The 22,751-nt window shown below is 37.6% G+C and overlaps 1 protein-coding gene across 17 annotated transcripts in view; it reads right to left on the minus strand.

Moving 5' to 3' along the window:
• The window catches only part of LOC117065745 (ankyrin repeat and KH domain-containing protein 1), a 147,165-nt gene that overhangs the window by 67,472 nt on the left and 56,942 nt on the right, over positions 1-22,751 (minus strand). For 12 of the 17 annotated variants that reach the window (XM_033180952.1, XM_033180967.1, XM_033180954.1 and 9 more), the window contains exons 9-11: positions 22,493-22,684; positions 15,837-15,946; positions 8,176-8,232 (exon numbers count right to left, since the gene is read on the minus strand). In XM_033180952.1, the coding sequence (XP_033036843.1) occupies positions 8,176-8,232; positions 15,837-15,946; positions 22,493-22,684 (359 nt within the window). Of the gene's footprint in view, positions 1-7,999; positions 8,233-15,836; positions 15,947-22,492; positions 22,685-22,751 lie in introns of those variants that run through there. The other 5 variants (XM_033180968.1, XM_033180956.1, XM_033180957.1 and 2 more) reach the window with 2 other exon arrangements.

Raw genomic sequence — 22,751 nt, forward strand, 5'->3', positions numbered from 1 at the left:
TAGGAGGCTGAGGCAGGTGGATCACCTGAGGTCGAGAGTTCGAGACCAGCCTGACCAACATGGAGAAACCTCATCTCTACTAAAAATACAAAATTAGCTGGGCAAGGTGGTGCATGCCTGTAATCCCAGCTACTCGGGAGGCTGAGGCAGGAGAATCGTTTGAACCTTGGAGGTGAATGTTGCGGTGAGCAAAAATTGCGCCATTACACTCTAGCCTGGGCAACAAGAGCGGAACTCTGTCTCAAAAACAAAACAAACAAAAAACAAAAAACCCTGAACATTTGGTAAAATTCACCCATAAATCCATTTGAACCTCTTACCTTCTATAGATGAGTAATTTTAAACTACTGATTCAATTTGTAATACATGGTTTCCTATGCTAGAGTCAATTTTGATAATTTATATATTTCTAGCAAAAATTAGTATTCATCTGAGCATTCATATTTATTGACTGAATTTTAAAGATCTCTTATAATTATAATTCACTTTTAAGTTTATTGTTATCTGTGCCTTTTCCCCTAAAAAAAAATAAATAAATAAATAAATAAACAAATAAATAAATAAAAAGCCTGGCTTGTTTTATCTGTTTTGGTAATCTTTTTTTAAAAACTAGCTTTTGGCCGGGCGTGGTGGCTCAAGCCTGTAATCCCAGCACTTTGGGAGGCCGAGACGGGCGGATCACGAGGTCAGGAGATCGAGATCATCCCGGCTAACACCGTGAAACCCCTTCTCTACTAAAAAATACAAAAAACTAGCCGGGCGAGGTGGCGGGCGCCTGTAGTCCCAGCTACTCGGGAGGCTGAGGCAGGAGAATGGCGTGAACTCGGGAGGCGGAGCTTGCAGTGAGCTGAGATCCGGCCACTGCACTCCAGCCTGGGCGACAGAGCGAGACTCCGTCTCAAAAAAAATAAAATAAAAATAAATAAATAAATAAATAAAAACTAGCTTTTAATTTCACTCTTCATCCCTATATTTTCTTTTGTATCTCTTTTTGAAATTATTTTCTATTGTGTTAACTTTTGCTTTTATATTTTTTTCCCTAGATTTGGGCAACACTTCATTCTATACCATAGAATATCATGTACCATAGAATACCATATATGATAGAACGAGGTGTTCTCCTGCTTTTATTATTTTCTTCTTCCTTTGTGCTGTTGTTTTAAAATTTATTTTCATCTTTAATATACTGATATACAGAACTACAATTTTCCTTCTAAAGACAATTTCAGGTATGTTCTCCCTTCTCAAGTTTTGGTGTGCACTGGTAACTCAGTTTCTACCGTGTAATTTTTAATGGTATTGCCTCTTAACCCCACGAATTTTGTAAAAGTATTTTCCTGGCTGGGCATGGTGGCTCACACCTGTAATCCCAGCACCTTGCGAGGCCGAGGTGGGTGGATCACAAGGTCAGGAGTTCAAGACCAGCCTGGCCAACGTGGTGAAACCCCATCTCTACTAAAAATACAAAAATTACCCAGGCGTGGTGACAGGCGCCTGTAGTCCCAGCTACTTGGGAGGCTGAGGCAGAATTGCTTGAATCCGGTGGGTGGAGGTTGCAGTGAGCTAAGATCACGCCACTGCACTCCAGCCTGAGTGACACAGCAAGACTCTGTCTCAAAAAAGAAAAAAAGTATTTTCCTTCAATTTCTAAACGTATGGAATTAAATAAGACTTTATTGTTGATGTGTAATTTCAAGGCAAGAGGGATCAGAGAATATAGTCCACATGATGAAGATTCAGGAGTTTCTTCGGACTTCTCTGTGGCCTAAAACATAGACAATTTCTATAAATATTCCATGTATTACAAGAGAATACAAAGTATATTTACTGGAAACAGAATGCTAGCTTTCTGTAAGATAAAAAATTATTTGATTTTTTTTTTTTTTTTTTTTTTTTGAGGCGGAGTCTCGCTCTGTCGCCCGGACTGGAGTGCAGTGGCCGGATCTCAGCTCACTGCAAGCTCCGCCTCCCGGGTTTACGCCATTCTCCTGCCTCAGCCTCCCGAGTAGCTGGGACTACAGGCGCCCGCCGCCTCGCCCGGCTAGTTTTTGTATTTTTAGTAGAGACGGGGTTTCACTGTGTTAGCCAGGATGGTCTCGATCTCCTGACCTCGTGATCCGCCCGTCTCGGCCTCCCAAAGTGCTGGGAAAAAAATTATTTGATTTTTAACAACCATTTTATCTGTTTGATTCACCAGTTTCATTGAGAAGTGTGTGAAAAAAAATTCTACCACTATAAATGCAGATCTGACCATTTCTCTTGCAATTTTGCAGTTTTATATTTTATTTGGATGGTAGATTGTTAGTTACTGATTGGTAATTATTTTCTCAGCTGGAGGAGTATTCATTTCTAAAAATGCTTTTGGCTTAAAATTCCATTTTGTCTAATATTAATATTGCTTTACATAATTTTTTCCCATCACTGTCAAGCTTTCCTCATTTTGCTTTAGGTTTGTCTCCTGCAAACAGCATTTGCTACATTTTGATTCTGACTCTAATTCAGAAGTCTCTGCTCTTTAACAGTCGAGTTTAATAGCTTTATATTTGTTCTGATTACTATTCTATTTTTCTTTAAAAAAAGCTTTATTCAGTACCTTCTTCTCCTGAACAACAACAAAAGACTCTAGTGTGGCTTTTAAATTCTCTAACACATCCTTCTGAATTTCCTGCTATTGTTTTCTAGAATTTTAGTACTACTTTGGTTTTAAACATTAAAATTTAGGTTTTTAAACTCAAACATTTGTATTTATAATATGTTTTATCAATTTCATTGCTTACCATAGTTTCTTGTATTCCATGCCTTCCTCCAAGACTCACTTTTCTTCTTATTGATGTATATATCTTTTAGTACTTCTTTTGTCAAGGGTCTAATGATGGTAAACTCATTTATTCTTTGTAGATTTGAAAATATGTTTATTTTCCTTCTCTAGAATGGTACTTAAGTACAGAATTCTGTATTGTATTATTTTATCTTGGCATTTTGAGGATATTACTTCCCATCATCTTCTGTAATTTATTATTGCTGATGAGAATGTCAAAACTTTGATGGTTGTTCTTTTGTAGGTAATGTGTTTTTTTCCTCTGATAGCTTTTAAGACATTTTTCATTATCCTTAAAGTTCCACAGTTTCATCCATTCTGCTTAGTGACGGATATGATTCTTCAGTCAAGGATTCATGTCTAGCTACAATGCTAGAAAATTCTCCACCACTCTCTTCAAACATTTCCTCTCCCCTCCATTTCTATCCTCTCCTTCGGGAACTTCTAGTAGATACATGGTGGAGCTTCTAATCTATTCTCTTGGTCTCAATTTCTTTTTCATATTTTCTATGTTTATTATATTTTATTATATATTTTATTGTATTATTTCTTGTTTTATCCCTCATCTATTCACTAACGTATTCAACTGTGTCTAATATGCTGTCTTACCCTATATATTGAGGTTACCCCCCAAAACTTTTACTTTGTTTTATTTTATATACAGCAGTTCTTAATACGTAATTATCAGCTTTTGCTTTATTACTTCACACTGTTTTATGGTTACTGGTCATAGTTTAAAATAAACATGTTTAAAATTCTCAAGATTAAAGTTTATTTCAATTTCCTTGAGTGTATTATAATTTGCTTTTTGTTTACATTTTGACTATCTTTCTTGATAAAGATTTGCTCTCCAGCTTTATAACTTTTTTATTTGAGGAAACTCATTTTGATGGGAGGTGTTTTGTTATAGTTTCTTTTCCATCCACAGATGTACTCCTTCTCATCAGATGTTTTGGAAGTTGCCTCAGTCTGGCTCTTGGAGTTCATTTCAGAAGTAGATATTTTGCTGGACACCTAAGGTTCTTGTCTCATAGAGGTATTTCACTTCTGTTTCCTAAATCAAGAATATTGTCCTCCAAGTTTTTAGTCACACAGTTGTCTCTGCTTCTTCCCTTTACTAATGACAATTTGCTAATTTCTTCCCCCTGGCCTTTTTTTTGTAGTTTTTTTGGGTTTTTTTTTTTTTTACATATAACCTGGATGTGACAACTTGCTAATTTCTAACCATAACCCTAGATAGTTGCTCCAAGTTTTTTTTAATCCATTTTGGTTCACAGGTAGGGCAATAAGATCCCGGTTCCTTGCTTTATTCAAGTAGACTATATCTACTGATGTACTACATGTGAAATGCATTCACTCCCTATTCCTCTGTACATGCTGAAATCTCAGCCCCATTGTGTATTTTTTTAGCCCTTAATTCTCCTTGGGACTATAGCTTAAACTGTGGATCCATGCTTCATTTCTCATCCATGGAGATCTTTAATCTTGTTGTTTTGGGGCACAACTACATATTTTTAGATTCATTTTTCTATATACTAATAATGACTTTACCTTCTTGACTGGAAGTCATTTGTACTTATATTTAAACAAGCTGGAGAGAGCTGAAAAGAACTCATTCAATACACAATAACATAGAGAGAACTTGGCTTTAAAAGAAATGTATTAGGAGTTTTGTGTATTCCATAGGTAGTTTTAGATTTTTAAGAAATTGACAAAAGTTTCCTAGTTTTAAGTAGTAAAGTTAAAAATATGTATATATGGCTGGGTTCGGTGGCTCACGCCTGTAATTCCAGCACTGTGGTGGGCCGAGGCGGGCAGATCATGAGGTCAGGAGATGGAGAACATCCTGGCTAAAATGGTGAAACCCCGTCTCTACTAAAAATCCAAAAAATTAGCCGGGCGTGGTGGCGGGTGCCTGTAGTCCCAGCTTCTCGGGAGGCTGAGGCAGGAGAATGGTGTGAACCCAGAAGGCAGAGCTTGCAGTGAGCTGACATGCTGAGATTGTGCCACTGCACTCCAGCCTGGGCGACAGTGAGACTCTGTCTCAAAAAAAAAAAAAAAGTTTATCTGCTATTCCTTAATAAAAAAGTTAAAAAGTGGAAGGTAAGGTCACATTTAAAGTTTATTAAGGTAAGGTCATTACTAACAGTTGAAATGCATTGATAAGTGGATTACTAGAGCTCATAAGCTCCCTAAAAATATACGCATAAAAAATACACTACAAGTCTGGGCAAGATAGCAAGACTTTGTCTCTGAAAAAAATTTAAAAATTAGCCAGGCATTGTGGTGCATACCTGTAGTCCTAGCTACTCAGGAGGCTGAGGCAGGGGGATGCCATGAGCCCAGGAGTTCAGAGCTGCAGTGAGCCATAATCACACTATTGTACTCTATATTGAGCAACAAAGTGAGACCATCTCCAAAAAAAAAAAAAAAAAATTGGTTCTGATGAATGAGCACTATAAGAAAAAATGTGGACTTTTTTTTCTATTTGGCTTTAGATAACAAAATTTTATTTTAAATTAAGTTTATTTTATTTAAAATAATTTCCCTTAAAAAAAAAATCACAGCCACAGGGCACCCAAGACATATTTAAGGATTGTAACTATATCACACAGGCAATGTCTTTTGGAGTTGGAGGGAGGACATTCTCTAAGGAGAAAGACCAAAATCACAGAGAAAGGGAGGGAGATTGTTTGATACTGCATGTACTAGAGGATTCCAACATTCCTCCATGGGGAGTATGTTCTTTCAACCCACCACTGTATATTAATCGTTACTAATGATCTACTATTACTGATTGGATTCATATCCCTCAGGAGAACTGATATGGCAAAAAGAGGCACTGGTCCTAAGGCTTGTGTTTAGCACATATTTTCTAAAAATCACAAGTAACAGAGAGAAAAACCAAGTTTATTCAATTTGGATGGAGGAAAAATGATCGATTATAAAGCAAAGATGGAAAAAGTAAAGAACTCAACAATGATGCAGAATAATCTGTATGGCCTCTACCAATGTCTCAAAGTGTAAGATATGGAGAACTTGTCATCAGAATCTCCTGAAATATTAGTACAAATGCAGACCCCACTATTTCAGATCTATGGAATCTGAACCTGTAAATGTGGGGCTGCAAAACTCATTTAAAAAAAATTCTGGCCGGGCGCGGTGGCTCAAGCCTGTAATCCCAGCACTTTGGGAGGCCGAGACGGGCGGATCACGAGGTCAGGAGATCGAGACCATCCTGGCTAACACTGTGAAACCCCGTCTCTATTAAAAATACAAAAAACTAGCCGGGCGAGGTGGCGGGCGCCCGTAGTCCCAGCTACTCCGGAGGCTGAGGCAGGAGAATGGCGTAAAACCCGGGAGGCGGAGCTTGCAGTGAGCTGAGATCCGGCCACTGCACTCCAGCCCGGGCGAAAGAGCAAGACTCCGTCTCAAAAATAAAATAAAATAAAATAAAAATAAAAATAAAAAATAATAAAAAATTCTAAGTTTTGAGACTTGCAACTAGAGAGAAAGGTTTACAATTACATTTCCTCTAACAAATCCAGGGAAAAAGAATTACTTTGATCTGAAATAACACTCAGCTTTACATTCTTGATAGGAGCCTGCAATATCATACAAACTGAGTAGAAGCTCATATGTTCACACCACATTTTGTGAAATAAACTTACTTACTTCAAAACAGAATAAATATACCCAGCCTGGACAGTACAGTGAAACCTCATCTCTATAAAAATAAAAAAAATTAGTTGGGCATGGTGGTGCACGCCTCTAGTCCCAGCTACTCAGGGGGCTGAGGCAGGAAGATCACTTGAGCCTGGGATGGGAAGGTTGCAGTGAGACGAGAGCACGCCACTGCATTCCAACACAGTGAGACCCTGTCTCAAAAAAAAAAAAAAAAAAAAAGAAATTTAAAAAATCTAAACAGAATAAATAAAATAGCTTCTCATTTAACAAGCCAATGATGAAGACACCTAATAAGCATCATGAATTTTTTTTTTTTTTTTTTTTTTTTTGAGACGGAGTCTCGCTCTGTCGCCCAGGCTGGAGTGCAGTGGCCGGATCTCAGCTCACTGTAACCTCCGCCTCCCGGGTTTACGCCATTCTCCTGCCTCAGCCTCCCAAGTAGCTGGGACTACAGGCACCCGCCACCTCGCCTGGCTAGTTTTTTGTATTTTTTAGTAGAGACAGGGTTTCACCGGGTTAGCCAGGATGGTCTCGATCTCCTGACCTCGTGATCTGCCTGTCTCAGCCTCCCAAAGTGCTGGGATTACAGGCTTGAGCCACCGCGCCCGGCCAAGCATCATGATTAAGAGAGGTTTAGAATTAAGAAACTTAGGCCGAGCGCAGTGACTCATGCCTGTAATCCCAGCACTTTAGGAGGCTGAGGCAGGTAGATCACGAGGTCAAGAGTTCGAGACCAGCCTGGCCAACGTGGTGAAACCCTGTCTCTACCAAAGATACAAAAAATTAGATGGGTGTGGTGGTGCGCGCCTGTAATCCCAGCTACTCGGGAGGCTGGGGCAGGATAATCACTTGAACCTGGGAGGAAGAGGCTGCAGTGAGCCAAGATCGCGGTGCCATTGCACTCCAGCCTGGGCAACAGGGCAAGAAGGTCTCAAAAAAAAAAAAAAAAGAAACTTAGATGGCCTAAGTTATTTGTGATCTAATCACAATTCATTCCTAATTTTAAAATTAAAACCTACTCCTGATTTTAAATAAATTTCTTTGGATTATAATGGATATTAAATGTATTTGCCTTTTAAAACCACTGGGCACAAATTCACACATTTTTTCAAAAGAAATATTTCTTATGAAAAAATATTCAACTTAAAAACCAATTTCAGAATAATAGGAGACAATTTTAAGAAGAAAATTTTAAACTTCTAGTTTATAGAAATTAGGGCATAAACTATATAGTAAATGTTTTGCTAAACTAATTGTTTATTTGAGGATTATTTTGAAAATAATCCAATGTATTAATATCACTCTGAGTTTCAGATTTTTGATAAACAATGTTGAATGCAAAGGACTTTATTACTGAGACTTTCTCTCCATGGTATACTAACTCCCAATAAAGGAGAATGTACAAGAACTATCTGAATAAGAAAATCTATTTTCGCCTAAGAGATTTTTTTAGGAATATCACTGAGAAAGAAGACTAAGGAAACAAACTACCAGTAGTGCAAATCTCTTTTTATTGGGACTTCATAATCTTTTTCAATTGAAGAGGATTTCCTTTGTCACCCAGCAGGGTCCTGGAACTTCTTGGCTGGAATTCAGATATCCAGAGTTCTGGTTACCTACAACATCTATTCTTTACGTAGTAGCTTACAAGCATCAAAGGCCACCCTCACCTGATGCTTGGCCGGATCTATGCCCTCCAAAATAGTCTTCATGTCCTCCTGCTTGTCCTGCGAAAGGAAAAAGAAGAACTCACGGATCTTATTCCAAAAACGAAAATCACATTTGGCCATGAAGACCTTGTGACCGATACTTCAGATGCTGGGCTTTGTTAACTCAGGATCTTCAACTAAAAAGATTCTCATCTGTAGAGACTGTAATGTCAAGAGCAGAGTATAAATTTTTTAAGGGGGTGTTATTACGGTTTTTTACCAATAAAACTTCAATATAAACCTTAATATATGTAGAAATATTTCTGCAAAATTATTTAAATTCATGCCTTTGTCTCAAAATACAACTAAAGCCACAAAAACAGAGCAACATTTAAAAACATCTAACCAAAGAAAATAATGAAATCAAGAGATCTGGGCATATCAGAAGTTGGGAGGATGGAGGAAAATACTGTAAGATAAATAGTTACATAGCTTTTTCCCTCATTATAAATGTACTTAGGGCTTACACTTTTCAACTAAAACAAGAACCTTCAAAGAACTCGAGAAATGGAATGTTTGTATTTTCTCTAGATATAGACTCTTAACAGAGAAAAACTATCTAAAGGTGAGACAGGGATACAACTTAGGAAACCACAATAAGCTTTTCAGTCATTGACCAGAGTCAACTGAATCTCCAAATAAAAGAAATGTGGCCTAGAGAAGACTTCACTCTGTTACTCCAATTTCCTACCTACGTGATGTGCTTACCCTAAGAAAGTGCGTGCTCTTATGGTATAGATTCAGCAAGACAGTATCCTGAGACAACTATATGATTTTAAGAAGCTAACTGTTAAGGCTCACTTCCTCTTCCCTGCTACCCTACCCCATATTTCAATAAATAGCAAGTCCCATTAATATACGAATAATAAGCACAGAGTATCCAACATGGAACCTATCAAGAAGTTCCTACAAAACAAACAATAAAATTTCAGTCAAATATTCCCCATTACCTTCAAATAAATTAAAGAGAACAGGGAATATTTACTTAAATAGTTGAACAAAGTTATATAACAAAAGATTGGAAAGTGAATTGGAAGAATAGAAGAAACTAAATACAGACTAATCTAAAAACCTGAAATCTGAAATGCTCCAAAATCTGAAACTTCTTGAGTACTGACATGACACTCAAAAGAAATGCTCATGGAGCATTTCAGATTTTGGATTTCCAGATTAGGGATGCTCAATGGGTATATATTCTGCAAATATTCCAAAACAAAAAAAAAATATCCAAAACACTTTTGGTCCCAAGCTTTGCAGATAAGGGAGCAGTAACAGTGAAGCTATGAAAACCACATTTAAAAGTAGAAACAGGTCAGTCATGGTGGCTCACACCTGTAATCCCAGTAACTTGGGAAGCCAAGGTGGGTAGATCGCCTGAGCCCGGGGGTTCGGACTAGCCTGGGCAACATGGCGAAACCCCGTCTCTACAAAAAATAAAAATAAAAATAAAAAATAAGCTGGTGTGGCAGTGTGCGCCTATAGTTCCAACTACTCAGGAGGCTGAAGTGGGAGGATTGCTTGAGACTAAGAGGTCAAGGCTGTAGTGAGCTGTGATCATGCCACCGTACTCCAGCCTGGGGGATAAAGCAAGACCCTGTCCCTTTAAAGAAAAAAAAAAAGCAGAAACAAGTATACAGAAAAAAATAGTGACCTGGATGACAGGCTTAAGACACAATGCAGAAGAAAAGGACAAAGAAATGTATTAGACATAAAGATAATACAAATAAGGGAGATCAGGGAGACCATACATATGGATGGTAAATATCTTAAAGGATGTTAACAGAATAGAAAAATAGTCAAAAATACAGCAGAAAGAAATCTTCCTTTTAAAAAAAGAAAATATCACCCCACAGTCACCACTTAAAAAAAAATAAAAATTTAAAAAATAAAACACTGTGACAACTTATTAAAGACTATGACTTATTAAAATCTTCAGGCAGAAAACATTCACTGTTTCCCAGGAAAAATTAATATAGAATAATTAACACTAGATATATCCTGATGAAATCACAGATGTTTAAGTATAATGAAAGAATTTCATGATAATAATCCAGACAGTAAAAGGAGTCACTTACATATAATGGAGAATAGTCTAGCAGGCTTTGCCAATATTCAGTACCAGAAAACACTAATATAGTGGGTTTAAAATTTTGAGGGGAAAGAACAAGTGATTCAATAATTTCATACACGGCTACATTCATTTATAAATACAACATATGGTATTCTAAAATATGCAAGTACCTATTACCTCCTTTTTGAGCGGGGAGAATAAATTCAAATCAAAATACCAATACTAGCCAGCCAACAGATAAGTCAAGTTGAGGAATTCAGGAATCATGAAGCTATATAATAAGAAAGACTAGTAATGTACAAACTTAATCCACTTAAATAACTCATGAAAATTCTACGGTGGAAGATATATTACTCTCCTTGTCCTTCAGAATGAAGTCAATAGATACTGACTGACTATTTGATTTTTAAAAGTCTATTTGTACAAGGTGTCTTCACATACTGTCAGAAAGTAATTTTATTCTTGTGTTTTCTATAGTTCACCAAAGCTTTAGGAGCAATTAATAGGGCCAATTGTAGCACAGTAAGTTTTGTTTGTTTGTTTTGTTTTATTTTTTTTGAGATAGGGTCTCCCTCTATTGCCCCGGCTGGAGTGCAGTGATGCAATCTCGGCTTACTACAACCTCCGCTTCCTGGGCTCAAGCAATCCATCTCAGCCTCCTGAGTAGCTGGGACTACAGGCACGTACAACCACACCCTGCTAATTTTTGTATTTTTTTTTTTTTTTTTTGGTGGAGATGGGTTTTCGCCATGTTGCCCACGCTGGTTTTAACTCCTGGGCTCTAGCAATCTGTCCTCCTTGGCCTCCCAAAGAGCTGGGATTACAGACTTGAGCTACTGCACTAGGCAAGAAGATTTTTGTAGATAATGCACACGTAGGGGCTGTGATCAGAAATTAGGAAATTAAACTGTTTAAAAAAGAAGAAGAAGGAAGAAGGGTGGGAGGGAAGAAGAGAAGAGAGGGAAGGAAGGAGGGGAGAAAGAAGAAATTTCTTTATGTTTGTCAGAATGTGGGAGAATCAGGAGGGCTCAACTGTTAACAGAGATGTACACTGGTTCAGCGTTTTTGAACAGTTTGACAATAGTTACCGAAATTTCAGATGTGGACCTCCCAAAACAATAAAATTTTAGTCAAACATTTCCCTATAATCAGCAGTTTCACTTCTAGGAATGTATCGCTATTATATATATTCACAAAAGTAGCAAAGATACATAAATATGCCTAGCAATATTTACTGCAGCACCATTTGTAATATTTAAAAACTGTTAACTCAGGTGTTTATGAGTAGATAAATGGTTAATAAATTATACAGAACACTGACTACCTGTGGAAAAAGAATGGGAAATCTATTGGAACACGGAAAGATGTTATATCACATATATTATATATATGTATTTTGGATATACAGAAATGTCTAGATACACAATATATTGTTTAAATTTTTTAAAAAACCTTATAAAAGAGGACTTGGTCTATGTTTTCTATTTACAAGATTTAATATAGATAATAAACTGATCCTTAAGATATTTTTCTTCTATTAAGGGAGGTCCATATCAAATCTCATTTAAAAGGAAATAAATTCCAGGAAGAAGAACTACAGAGTACTAATGTATCCATGTCTAAATTACTTAGTTTCCAATTGCTCAACTATTTTCGGAAAATGCCCAATATAGTTCACTCAGTCAGCAGAATACAGTCCAAAAAAAGCAATAAAGGTCAGAGACCTTACTTTATGGTTAGGGAGTAAAGTCAGTGATAAACTATATTTTTTTTTTTTTGCTTTTGTTTTTGAGACGGAGTCTTGCCCTGTCGCCCAGGTTGAATTTTGGCGCACACCTGTTAATTCTAGCTACTCGGGAGGCTAAGACAGCAGAATCATTTGAACCCAGGAGGAGAAGGTTGCAGTGAGCTGAGATCGTGCCACCGCACTCCAGCCTGGCCAACACAGCCAGACTCCGCATCGAAAAAAAAAAAAAAGAATTAGGACACTTAAACTGAGAACATATCTATGAGATGCCAGGAATGAAATACATCTCCACTGCATGCAATGGCGGATGGATAGTCCTCTATCTGCCAACTGCTGGAGGAAATTATTATAGCCCAAAACACATATTAGAAGACAGCAGCAAAGAATGAAGGACAAGTAAGATGGTACTGCCTTGTAAGATAAAGTTAATAAGAATTACCAGTCACTTTTCCCCAGGACTCAGGGACTAATCTGCCTGCTTTACTCTCTGAGGTTTCCCTATTTTTGACTAGAACTTTTCTTTCCTCTGGCCTACAATAAAGCCTGAAATAAAATTTATTCATAGGTTTCATATTTTTTTCACTGTCACAAATTTTACTCACAAATATTCACAGGTGTTAAATATAAAAATTATTATACTTTCCCATACTTTCCACATTTTCTTTTCTCCTAAAAAAATTTTTTAAGAGAAGTGTCTCACTATGTTGCCCAGGCTGGCATACAATGGCTATTCACAGGGAAGATCATTGTGCACTGCAGCCTTTAACTCCTGGGCTCATGCAATCCTCCCACCTCTGCCTACATGCCCAGCATTTCCACATTTTATATGAAGAACAGTATTGCTTTTTATAATGAGGAAAAGAAATAATATTAAAATTAAGGTATCAGTCCATAGATAGCAAAAGCATGGAAGGAGCCTATATATTTTTAAAACTTAAAATCAATATATAAAATAATTCAAAATAAGAAAAGATAAAAAGTTACACAAACAAAGTTATTAAATCTAACAGTATTTGTAATAGTGAAAAATGAAAAGCAAAAGTTCCATAATTAATGAACGAGTATGGTTCATCAACTTGATGGAATATGATGCAAGAGTTATAAATATAGAGACTATATAGCAATATGGTAAAGATTATGACAGAACACAAGAACACACAGTGAAAAAATAGAAAACAACTGTATTATATATTGTGTCTATAATTTTATGTAAATATGAATGTAAAAACAGATTGCAAGATAAAAAATGAATAATTATGTTAGAACAATGGCATTACCTTCTGTATTGAATAATTAAGATATGTATTTATCTGAGCCTTTTTTTTTTTTTTTTTTCCAGATGGAGTTTCACTCTTGTTGCCCTGGCTGGAGTGCAATGGCACGATCTCAGCTCACTGCAACCTAAGCCTCCTGAGTTCAAGTGATTCTCCTGCCTCAGTCTCCCAAGTATCTGGGATTACAGGGGCCTGCCACCATGCCTGGCTAAATTTTGTATTGTTAGTAGAAACAGGGTGTCACTATGCTGGCCAGGCTGGTCTCGAATTCCTAACCTCAGGTGATCTGTCCACCTCGGCCTCCCAAAGTGCTGGGATTACATGCGTGAGCCACTGTGCCCGGCCTATCTGAGCCATTTTTAATCTTACATTTTGAATGTAAGTAAATATGGTAAGTTCAAATAGTTCTACCTGTTCAATTAAAGTAGTTCTTCTAAGGAACTAAATAATAAACACTCTAATTCCAGAAGATGGTAAAAATATTTAAAAATGTAAGAGATTTTTAACCTGGTCACAATCAGTATGGTTTTGTTATACATTAAAGTATATTTTTACCAGTTACTCTTTTATCCTATTTATTTATTTATTTATTTTATTTTATTTTTTTTGAGATGGCATTTTTGCTCTTGTTGCCCAGGCTGGAGTGCAATGGCACAATCTAGGCTCACTGCAACCTCCACCTCCTGGGTCAAGTGATTCTTCTGCCTCAGCCTCCCAAGTAGCTAGGATTACAGGCACGTGCCACCACACCCAGCTGACTTTGTTATTTAGTAGAGATAGGGTTTCACTATGTTAGTCAGGCTGGTCTTGAATGCCTGACCTCAGGTGATCCACCCACCTCGGCGTCCCAAAGTGCTGGGATTACAGGCGTGAGCCACTGCACCTAGCCCTATTTAATTTTTTAGAAGAACTCCCAACAGGTTAAGAGAGTGACTTTGTCGTAGAAAATACAAGGAAGAGAGAATCCAGGTAAGAATTTAGAGGATAAGAGTATTAAATTTTGCTTATATTATCTAAGTTTTTAAGTTCTACTCTATTTCTTTATTTTGAATGAAGAACTTCAATTCCTAATTTTTATAGATGACCCAAAGTAACTTTATTAAAGGAAAAAGATATAAAAAGAAGTCAAAAGACTAAGATGTACTTAACATATATTGCTGTCACAATTCTCAGACAAAAAAGCATACCTCCCAGAAATTATAACTGATAGGGAAAGTCCTAATTAATAAGAATGAATGATAGTGTTTTCATTACAATATTCAGTATTAGTAGAAATGATAATAAATAACAATTATAGCATACATTTATTTTGGTTAATAATTATTTTCCAACAATGTTCTCCGGTATCTACTTGGATGATTTAAGGCAATACTTTACATAGTTTTTTCTAAGTAAGAAAAACTAAGAAATCTAATTCTCTATAACATTTACAGCTATGTACGTCACACATAGGTTTTGAAGAAATATATCAGAGAATTCTGGGAAAAACTCTAGAAAGTGGTTTAAAGCACTCTCACAAAATAAAAGGCAAAGCACACATTTCAGCAAGAGGCATGAAAACTTAAATGGAATATTATTTTTATATAGATTATTACACATATGAACCTGCCACCTAATTTGAAATTTTGGAAAGCCAAAACAGAAAACACAAAAAGAACAGAATTTGTAGGAATGTACTAGGAGGATGATTAACAACAGTAGCTTTGTTTTTAAATGTCTAATCAGAGAAACAACAGAAATCACTCAAAGGGATGATGGATGTACTAATTACTCTGATTTGATCATTACACATTATATACATATATTGAAATATCGCTCTGTACCCCATTAATATGTTCAATTATCATGTGTCAATTAAAATAATAAGAAATCACTCAAAGTGACTTGACTTGTTACTCTATTCTGTGAACACATCATTGAATTTATGATATATCTAACAGAGGGCAGTTTAAAAAGCACAGAAATGTCAAATGCGGGTGGAGTGAAAGGAAGAAACAAACTAGTAGTTTTACTAGGAAAAGAAACAGTATGCCGGCCGGGCACGGTGGCTCAAGCCTGTAATCCCAGAACTTTGGGAGGCCGAGACGGGCGGATCACAAGGTCAGGAGATCGAGACCATCCTGGCTAACACGGTGAAACCCCGTCTCTACTAAAAATACAAAAAACTAGCCAGGCGAGGTGGCGGCGCCTGTAGTCCCAGCTACTCGGGAGGCTGAGGCAGGAGAATGGCGTGAACCTGGGAGGCGGAGCTTGCAGTGAGCTGAGATCTGGCCACTGCACTCCAGCCTGGGTGACAGAGCGAGACTCCGTCTCAAAAAAAAAAAAAAGAAACAGTATGCCCTGTTCAACACTAAGTATTTTCAAATACATTTAATACATACAACAACTAGAGCAGGTAGCCAAGTTTTTTTTTTTTTTAAAGTTACTGTATACAAAGTATGCAAACCACTGATCTTAGTGTTTTCTAAATGTTAAGTATAAATGGATATTAACATTCATGCAAAAATATTTGAAATTAAAAATATCTTACTAAATCAGCCCCTGCTTGAAGTAAAACATCTGCAACATCCGTATGTCCATTTTCACAAGCATAGGTTAAGGCTGTGTCTCCTGTTGCTGTTGTAGCATGCACATTAGCACCTAGCAAACAAAAAAGCACACATTTACTTTGTGAACTGTAAAATTATATTAGATAGTCCAATTTTGCAATCTGGTGAAACTAAAGAATTCAAAATGTGAAAATATCAAAATGCATTTTAAGTATACTAGTTTTCCTTTATTTATTTATTTATTTATTTAGAGACGGAGTCTCGCTCTGTCACCCAGGCTGGAGTGCAGTGGCCGGATCTCAGCTCACTGCAAGCTCCGCCTCCCGCGTTTACGCCATTCTCCTGCCTCAGCCTCCCGAGTAGCTGGGACTACAGGCGCCTGCCACCTCGCCCGGCTAGTTTTTTTGTATTTTTTAGTAGAGACAGGGTTTCACCGTATTAGCCAGGATGGTCTCAATCTCCTGACCTTGTGATCCACCCGTCTCGGCCTCCCAAAGTGCTGGGATTACAGGCTTGAGCCACCACACCCGGCCTAGTTTTCCTTTAAATATGCTTTATAAAAATAATTTGAGTCATACCAAAAAGAACTAAACCAAATGATTTTAAAACACAGTAATTTGCCCTTACATCACTAGTAAGATACACCCAAAAGAATAAAAGAGCTGCAAAACTAAAAAATATTAAGCATTTTTCAGAAATCATATTGGTGGTACTTTTGGTTTGTGTTCAGAGACAGTTCTATGGACATTGTGGTATAAATCAAATGAGCAATTATTTCGTGAGAACAGAAATTTTAGGCATGGTTAAGGGAAAACACAGATATAAGTTTTTTTTTTTTTAGAGATAGTCTCACTCTGTCACTCAGGCTGGAGTGCAATAGCATGACGCAGCTGCAACCTCTGCCTTCTGGGTTCAGGCAAGTCTCGTGGCTGAGCCTCTCGAGTAGGTGGGATCACAGGCACATGCCACCACGCTTGGCTAATTTTTGTATTTTTAGTAGAGATGGGGTTTCACCATGTTGGCCAGGCTGGTCTCGAACTCCCAACCTTAGGTGAAATATAAGATTGTTGAACTTGAGTAAAAATCTTGTGGTTTTGGCCAGGCACAGTGGCTCAAACCTGCAACCCTTGCACTTTGGGAGGCTGAGGCTGAGGCTGAGGCGGGCGGATCACTTGAGCCCAAGAGTTTGAGACCAGCCTGGGCAATAAGGTGAAACCCTGTCTCTACCAAAACAAACAAACAAACAAACAAAAAATTAGCCAGGCATGATGGCACATGCCTGTAGTCCCAGCTACTTGGGAGGCTGAGATGGGAGAACTGCTTGAGCCAGGTAGGCGGAGGTTACAGTGAGCTCAGATCATGCCACTGCACTCCAGCCTGGGCAACAGAGCAAGACTCTGTCTCAAAAACGAAACGAAACAAAAAAACCCTTGTGGTTCTGAATTGGAAGTACTGAGGTGGTCCCTTAGCATCCTTCGAAGGTGACCAATGAATTCCTGATATATTTAATCTATAAGAAAAATACATATTTCCCAGCCCTGATCAACTAAAGCCAAGACAATGGTAGTAGACTAAGCATAAATAGCATCTCTAGCTTAGATCATGGTCTCTACCATTTACTACTAAATGAAATTAGGGCTTCTTAGAAAAATGACTGATCCCAAGGCTGGAGCAGGAACTGTATAAGACGAACCCGTAACACCTTGCCATATGAGAAAGCAAGGAAACTATCAGAGACTGCAATGAGGTCATGTCAAAACGATTTAGGAGCTAACCTTATTGATCAAAGATACTCAAACTGTCGCATCTTCTGACAATTTTTACATCAAAAAGAATAATGACCACGATGAAGTAAAGGCCATCTTACATATTCAAATCCAAAAGTTCAAAATGATGTTCAAATAAAAAACAAAAAAACAGGGCCAGGCACAGTGGCTCATGCCTGTAATCCTAGCGCTTTGGGAGGCCAAAGTGAGAGGACTGCTTGAGGCCAAGACTTCAAGATCAGCCTAGGCAACAAGCAAGACCCCATCTCTACAAAAAATAAAAAAATAAATTAGCAGGGCATAGTGGTGCATGCCTGTAGTCCCAGCTACTTGGAAGGCTAAGGCAAGAGAATCCCTTGAGCCCAGGAGTTCGAAGTTGCAGTGAGCCACAATCACACCACTACATTCCAGCCTGGGTAACAGAGCGAGACCCCGTCTCAAAACAAAACCAAACAAAAAAACACTTCACTGATCACCTTTGAAGGATGCTAAGGGACTACATCATCACTTTGGAAACTGGCAGATAAAGGGGGAAAAAAAGACAAACATTTTCTTGCCATTCTTTTTTTTTTGAACCGGAGTCTCGCTCTATCACCCAGACTGGAGTGCAGTGGCACAATCTCGGCTCACTGCAAGCTCTGCCTCCCGGGTTCATGCCATTCTCCTGCCTCAACCTCCTGAGTAGCTGGGACTACAGGTGCCCACCACGCTTGGCTAATTTTTTGTATGTTTTAGTAGAGATGGGGTTTCACGGTGTTAGCCAGAATGGTCTTGATCTCTGACGTCGTGATCCGCCCGTGTTGGCCTTCCAAAGTACTGGGATTACAGGCGTGAGCCACCACGCCCGGGCTTTCTTGCCATGCTTATATTGATTTGTACTTAATTTACAGGCAAATAGTTGAGGAGAAGTTTCTCTTTATAGATATTCAAGGAAGGAATAAACGAAGGAATAAAAGAACTTAAGAGTATCACCTCTTTGTAATCCCTAATGAATTAATGGATCTAAGCAATGCTCACTAATGGCTAATAATATCACAAAAACAGAGACAACTATATACTTATTACCTCCTGAAGAAAGTATACACATACCACCTATGAAGTAGTCCCATTAAAAAACAACAACAACAAAAAAGAATCAAACCTGAATACAATCAAGTCTCTAGATCTAACTACTAATTTACAGAAAAGTCAAAGGATAGAAAAACAAGTTAAACAAAATAATAGTGATATCATCAGGAACATTCAAACTCTGGGAAGCCTAATGGAAAAACATTCTATTTCTTCAACCAAAAATTGCAAGAAGAAAGATAAGAAACATGAAATGTAGCCCATAGATTTAAAAAGTCTTAAGAGACATATTTATTAATAGTGATTGTATAAATCTTATTTGAATCCTAATTCAAACAAGTCACTAAACACATACATACAGATTTATAAAACTATCAGAGAAATATGAAAATGGCTTGGATATTTGCTAAGAAACTCATTAAAATTTTTCAGGGCCGGGCGCGGTGGCTCAAGCCTGTAATCCCAGCACTTTGGGAGGCCGAGGCAGGTGAATCACCAGGTCAGGAGATCGAGACCCTCCTGGCTAACACGGTGAAACCCCGTTTCTACTAAAAATACAAAAAACTAGCCGGGCGTGGTGGTGGGCGCCTGTAGTCCCAGCTACTCGGAGGCTGAGGCGGGAGAATGGCGGGAACCGGGAGGCGGAGCTTGCAGTGAGCCGAGATCCCACTGCACTCCAGCCTGGGCGACACAGCGAGACTCCGCAAAAAAAAAAAAAAAAAAAAAAAAAAAAATTTCAGGTAGGAAAATTGTATTGTGGTTTCTTTTTTTTTTTTTTTTTTTGAGACGGAGTCTCGCTCTGTCGCCCAAGCTGGAGTGCAGTGGCCAGATCTCAGCTCACTGCAAGCTCCGCCTCCTGGGTTTACGCCATTCTCCTGCCTCAGCCTCCCGAGTAGCTGGGACTACAGGCACCAGCCACCTCGCCCGGCTAGCTTTTTGTATTTTTTAGTAGAGACGGGGTTTCACCGTGTTAGCCAGGATGGTCTTGAACTCCTGACCTCGTGATCTGCCCATCTTGGCCTCCCAAAGTGCTGGGATTACAGGCTTGAGCCACCGCGCCTGGCAAAAAATTGTATTGTGGTTATTTTTAAAATTATCTTTTAAATACTGAGTATTAACACTTTTATAAAAGTAACATTTTAAATAATTAATTTTCAAATTTTAAAAATAAAAAGTTAAAAATGTTTCTTTTTTTTTTTTTTTTTTTTTTGAGGCGGAGTCTCGCTCTGTCGCCCGGACTGGAGTGCAGTGGCCAGATTTCAGCTCACTGCAAGCTCCGCCTCCCGGGTTTCCGCCATTCTCCTGCCTCAGCCTCCCGAGTAGCTGGGACTACAGGCGCCCGCCACCTCGCCCGGCTAGTTTTTGTATTTTTAGTAGAGACGGGGTTTCACCGTGTTAGCCAGGATGGTCTCGATCTCCTGACCTCGTGATCCGCCCGTCTCGGCCTCCCAAAGTGCTGGGATTACAGGCTTGAGCCACCGCGCCCGGCCAAAAATGTTTCTTTTAAATAAAAATAATTTATAAGAATGGGGATGTGGAGGAAGTACAGATGAAATAAGATTGGCCGTGAATTAGACATTCATGTTAAAACACTAACTAGGTGATGGGTTCTTAGGATCTCAAATACTACAATCTCTATGTTTGAAAAAATGCCGTAACAAAAAGGTTGTTAAATTTGTTTTAATTATGTAGGCCTTATTTGAGTTTTCTTTAGTGCCACACTGTAAGAAGCACTTCATGTAAATAAATTACACTTAAAACTGAGGGGAAAAAAAAACGCTTTTAGGTGGTGATCACATAAAAGCGATTCTCAAACCCTAAGATAGTTTCTGTGAGCTACATACTTCAAATAAGCAAAAGGAGCTAAATCAATGGTAATGCAGTCGAAAAAACAATGTCAAGAGTTCTAAGTTTGAATGAACGTTGGCTCTGTCCCGTTAGCTTAGTTACCTTAAAGGGAGTATATAACATCATTGTGCATCAGTTCCCTCATCTACAAGAATGTGTTTAACATTTCTCATTACACAGGAACCAGTGGCAATTAACAGATAACACAAAAGCTGAGCAAAATGTCTGATATTCAATAATTTCTTAATAAACATTTATTCCTTCTTTTAAAAACATGTTACAATAGCATGACTTTAGCTTAAGAGAGGGATGTGGGAAGAAAGTACAAAGATAACCACTAGCAGAGAAAGACTCTTGAATAGGACACAGTTACTAAAAATGATAAGGGAAAAATTACTGAATACATACAATAACTAGAGTGATTAGCAGTATTTGATTCAGGAAAAAAGTCAGCTTTTATGGTTGGTTTGTCCAAACCATAAACCATCCAAACCATTCACAATCTGGTTAAAGGCCAGGTGTGGTAGTTCACATCTGTAATCCCAGCACTTTGAGAGGCTGGGGCAGAAGGATTGCTTGAACCCAGGAGTTTGAGACCAGCCTCAGGAACATGGCAAAATAAAAAATACAAAAACTAGCCAGGCATAGTGGTATACACCTATAGTCCCAGCTACTTGGGAGGCTGAGGCTGAAGGATTATTTGAGCCCAGAAAGTTGAGGTTGCAGTGGAACATACTCACACCACTACACTCCAGCCTGGGTGACAAAGCACGACCCTGTCTCAAAAAAAAAAAAAAATCTGGTTTAATAAATTATTTCAATAATAATTCAAAGGAAAAATTGAGGTTGGGCTATATTAAAATTAATGTTAACAATGAAAGCCCAAAAGGATGAATAAAATTTTGCTAAATATTTTCTTTTACATATTAACTTCTCTATATATCAAATTTGTATCAAATAATGTATCAGACCTGGAAAAAAAGAAAAATCTGATATTATTTTCAAAGAATATATTTACATCTGTTGGGACTAATTTTTTTTTTAGTATGTTATACAAAACTACAAATATTCTATGTAAAAGTACTTATTGCTTACCACAGCTTAACAATAAAGCACAAATATTTTTAAACTTAGTACTCTGCAAAAACAAATTAATTCCCACTTTTTTCAGATGACTTAGAAATGTCAAGAAATGAACAGACTTAAAGGTACCAAATTATACCCTCAATATGTCATCATCCTCACCTCTTCTTATTAACAGAGACTAGGAGAAACTAACATCTCCCTTCAACAATCCACAAACAATTAGAGGGAGAAAGAAGGTGAACGAGATACCTTATGGTCACTACACAAACATTAATAACAGCATGAAATCTTTTTAAAAATGAGTTTTAGAGATTTAGGAGAGTCTAAGATCAGTTAAATTATGGAGCTGTCTTTCAACTTTTATAGAAATGAAAAAGCAATTGTTAAAGTTAACAAAGCAATATAAGTCTTTTTCTAAATGGTATTTTTAATTATTTAATTTTATTTTTAATTGACAAATAATAATTGTATATATTTATGGGGTACAATGTGATGTTATGATATATGTATATGTTGTGTAATGATTAGATCAAGCATGATTAACATAACATATTCATCACCTCACATATTTGTGGTGAGAACATTTAAATCTGCTCTTAGCAATTTTGAGACATACATTATTGTTAACTATAGTCACCTTGCTATGCAATATATCATTAAAATGTATTCCACCTATCTAAGTGAAACTTTGCACCCTTTGATCAACATTTCCCCTCTCCTTGTGTACCCTCCTCCCACCTTCATCCCCACACTCTGGTAACCACCATTCTGTTATCCACTATGAGCTCAATGTTTTTAGATTCCACATATAAATAAACTATTATTTGTATTTGTCTTTCTGTGCAATAAGGCATTTTAAAGCCACATACCAGAAGCCAGCAAATATTTAACCAATTCCAGGTGTCCCTCCTGAGATGCCTCCATCAGAGGTGTGGAGCAGCCAAGTTCTATATCAGCCCCTGCCTTAATAAGAAAGTCTGCAACTTCAGAAAATCCTCCACAGCAAGCCAAAGTAAGAGCAGTTTCTTGAGTTTCTTCTGTCTGGGCATTTATATTTGCTCCTAAGAAAGTATAAAAACAGATAAAACTAGTTGTAAGAGACTTATAATAAAGATATTATTTTTCTGA

Source organism: Trachypithecus francoisi, unplaced genomic scaffold (genome assembly GCF_009764315.1).
Source record: "Trachypithecus francoisi isolate TF-2019V2 unplaced genomic scaffold, Tfra_2.0 Lachesis_group2, whole genome shotgun sequence".
NCBI classification, from domain to species: Eukaryota; Metazoa; Chordata; class Mammalia; order Primates; family Cercopithecidae; genus Trachypithecus; species Trachypithecus francoisi.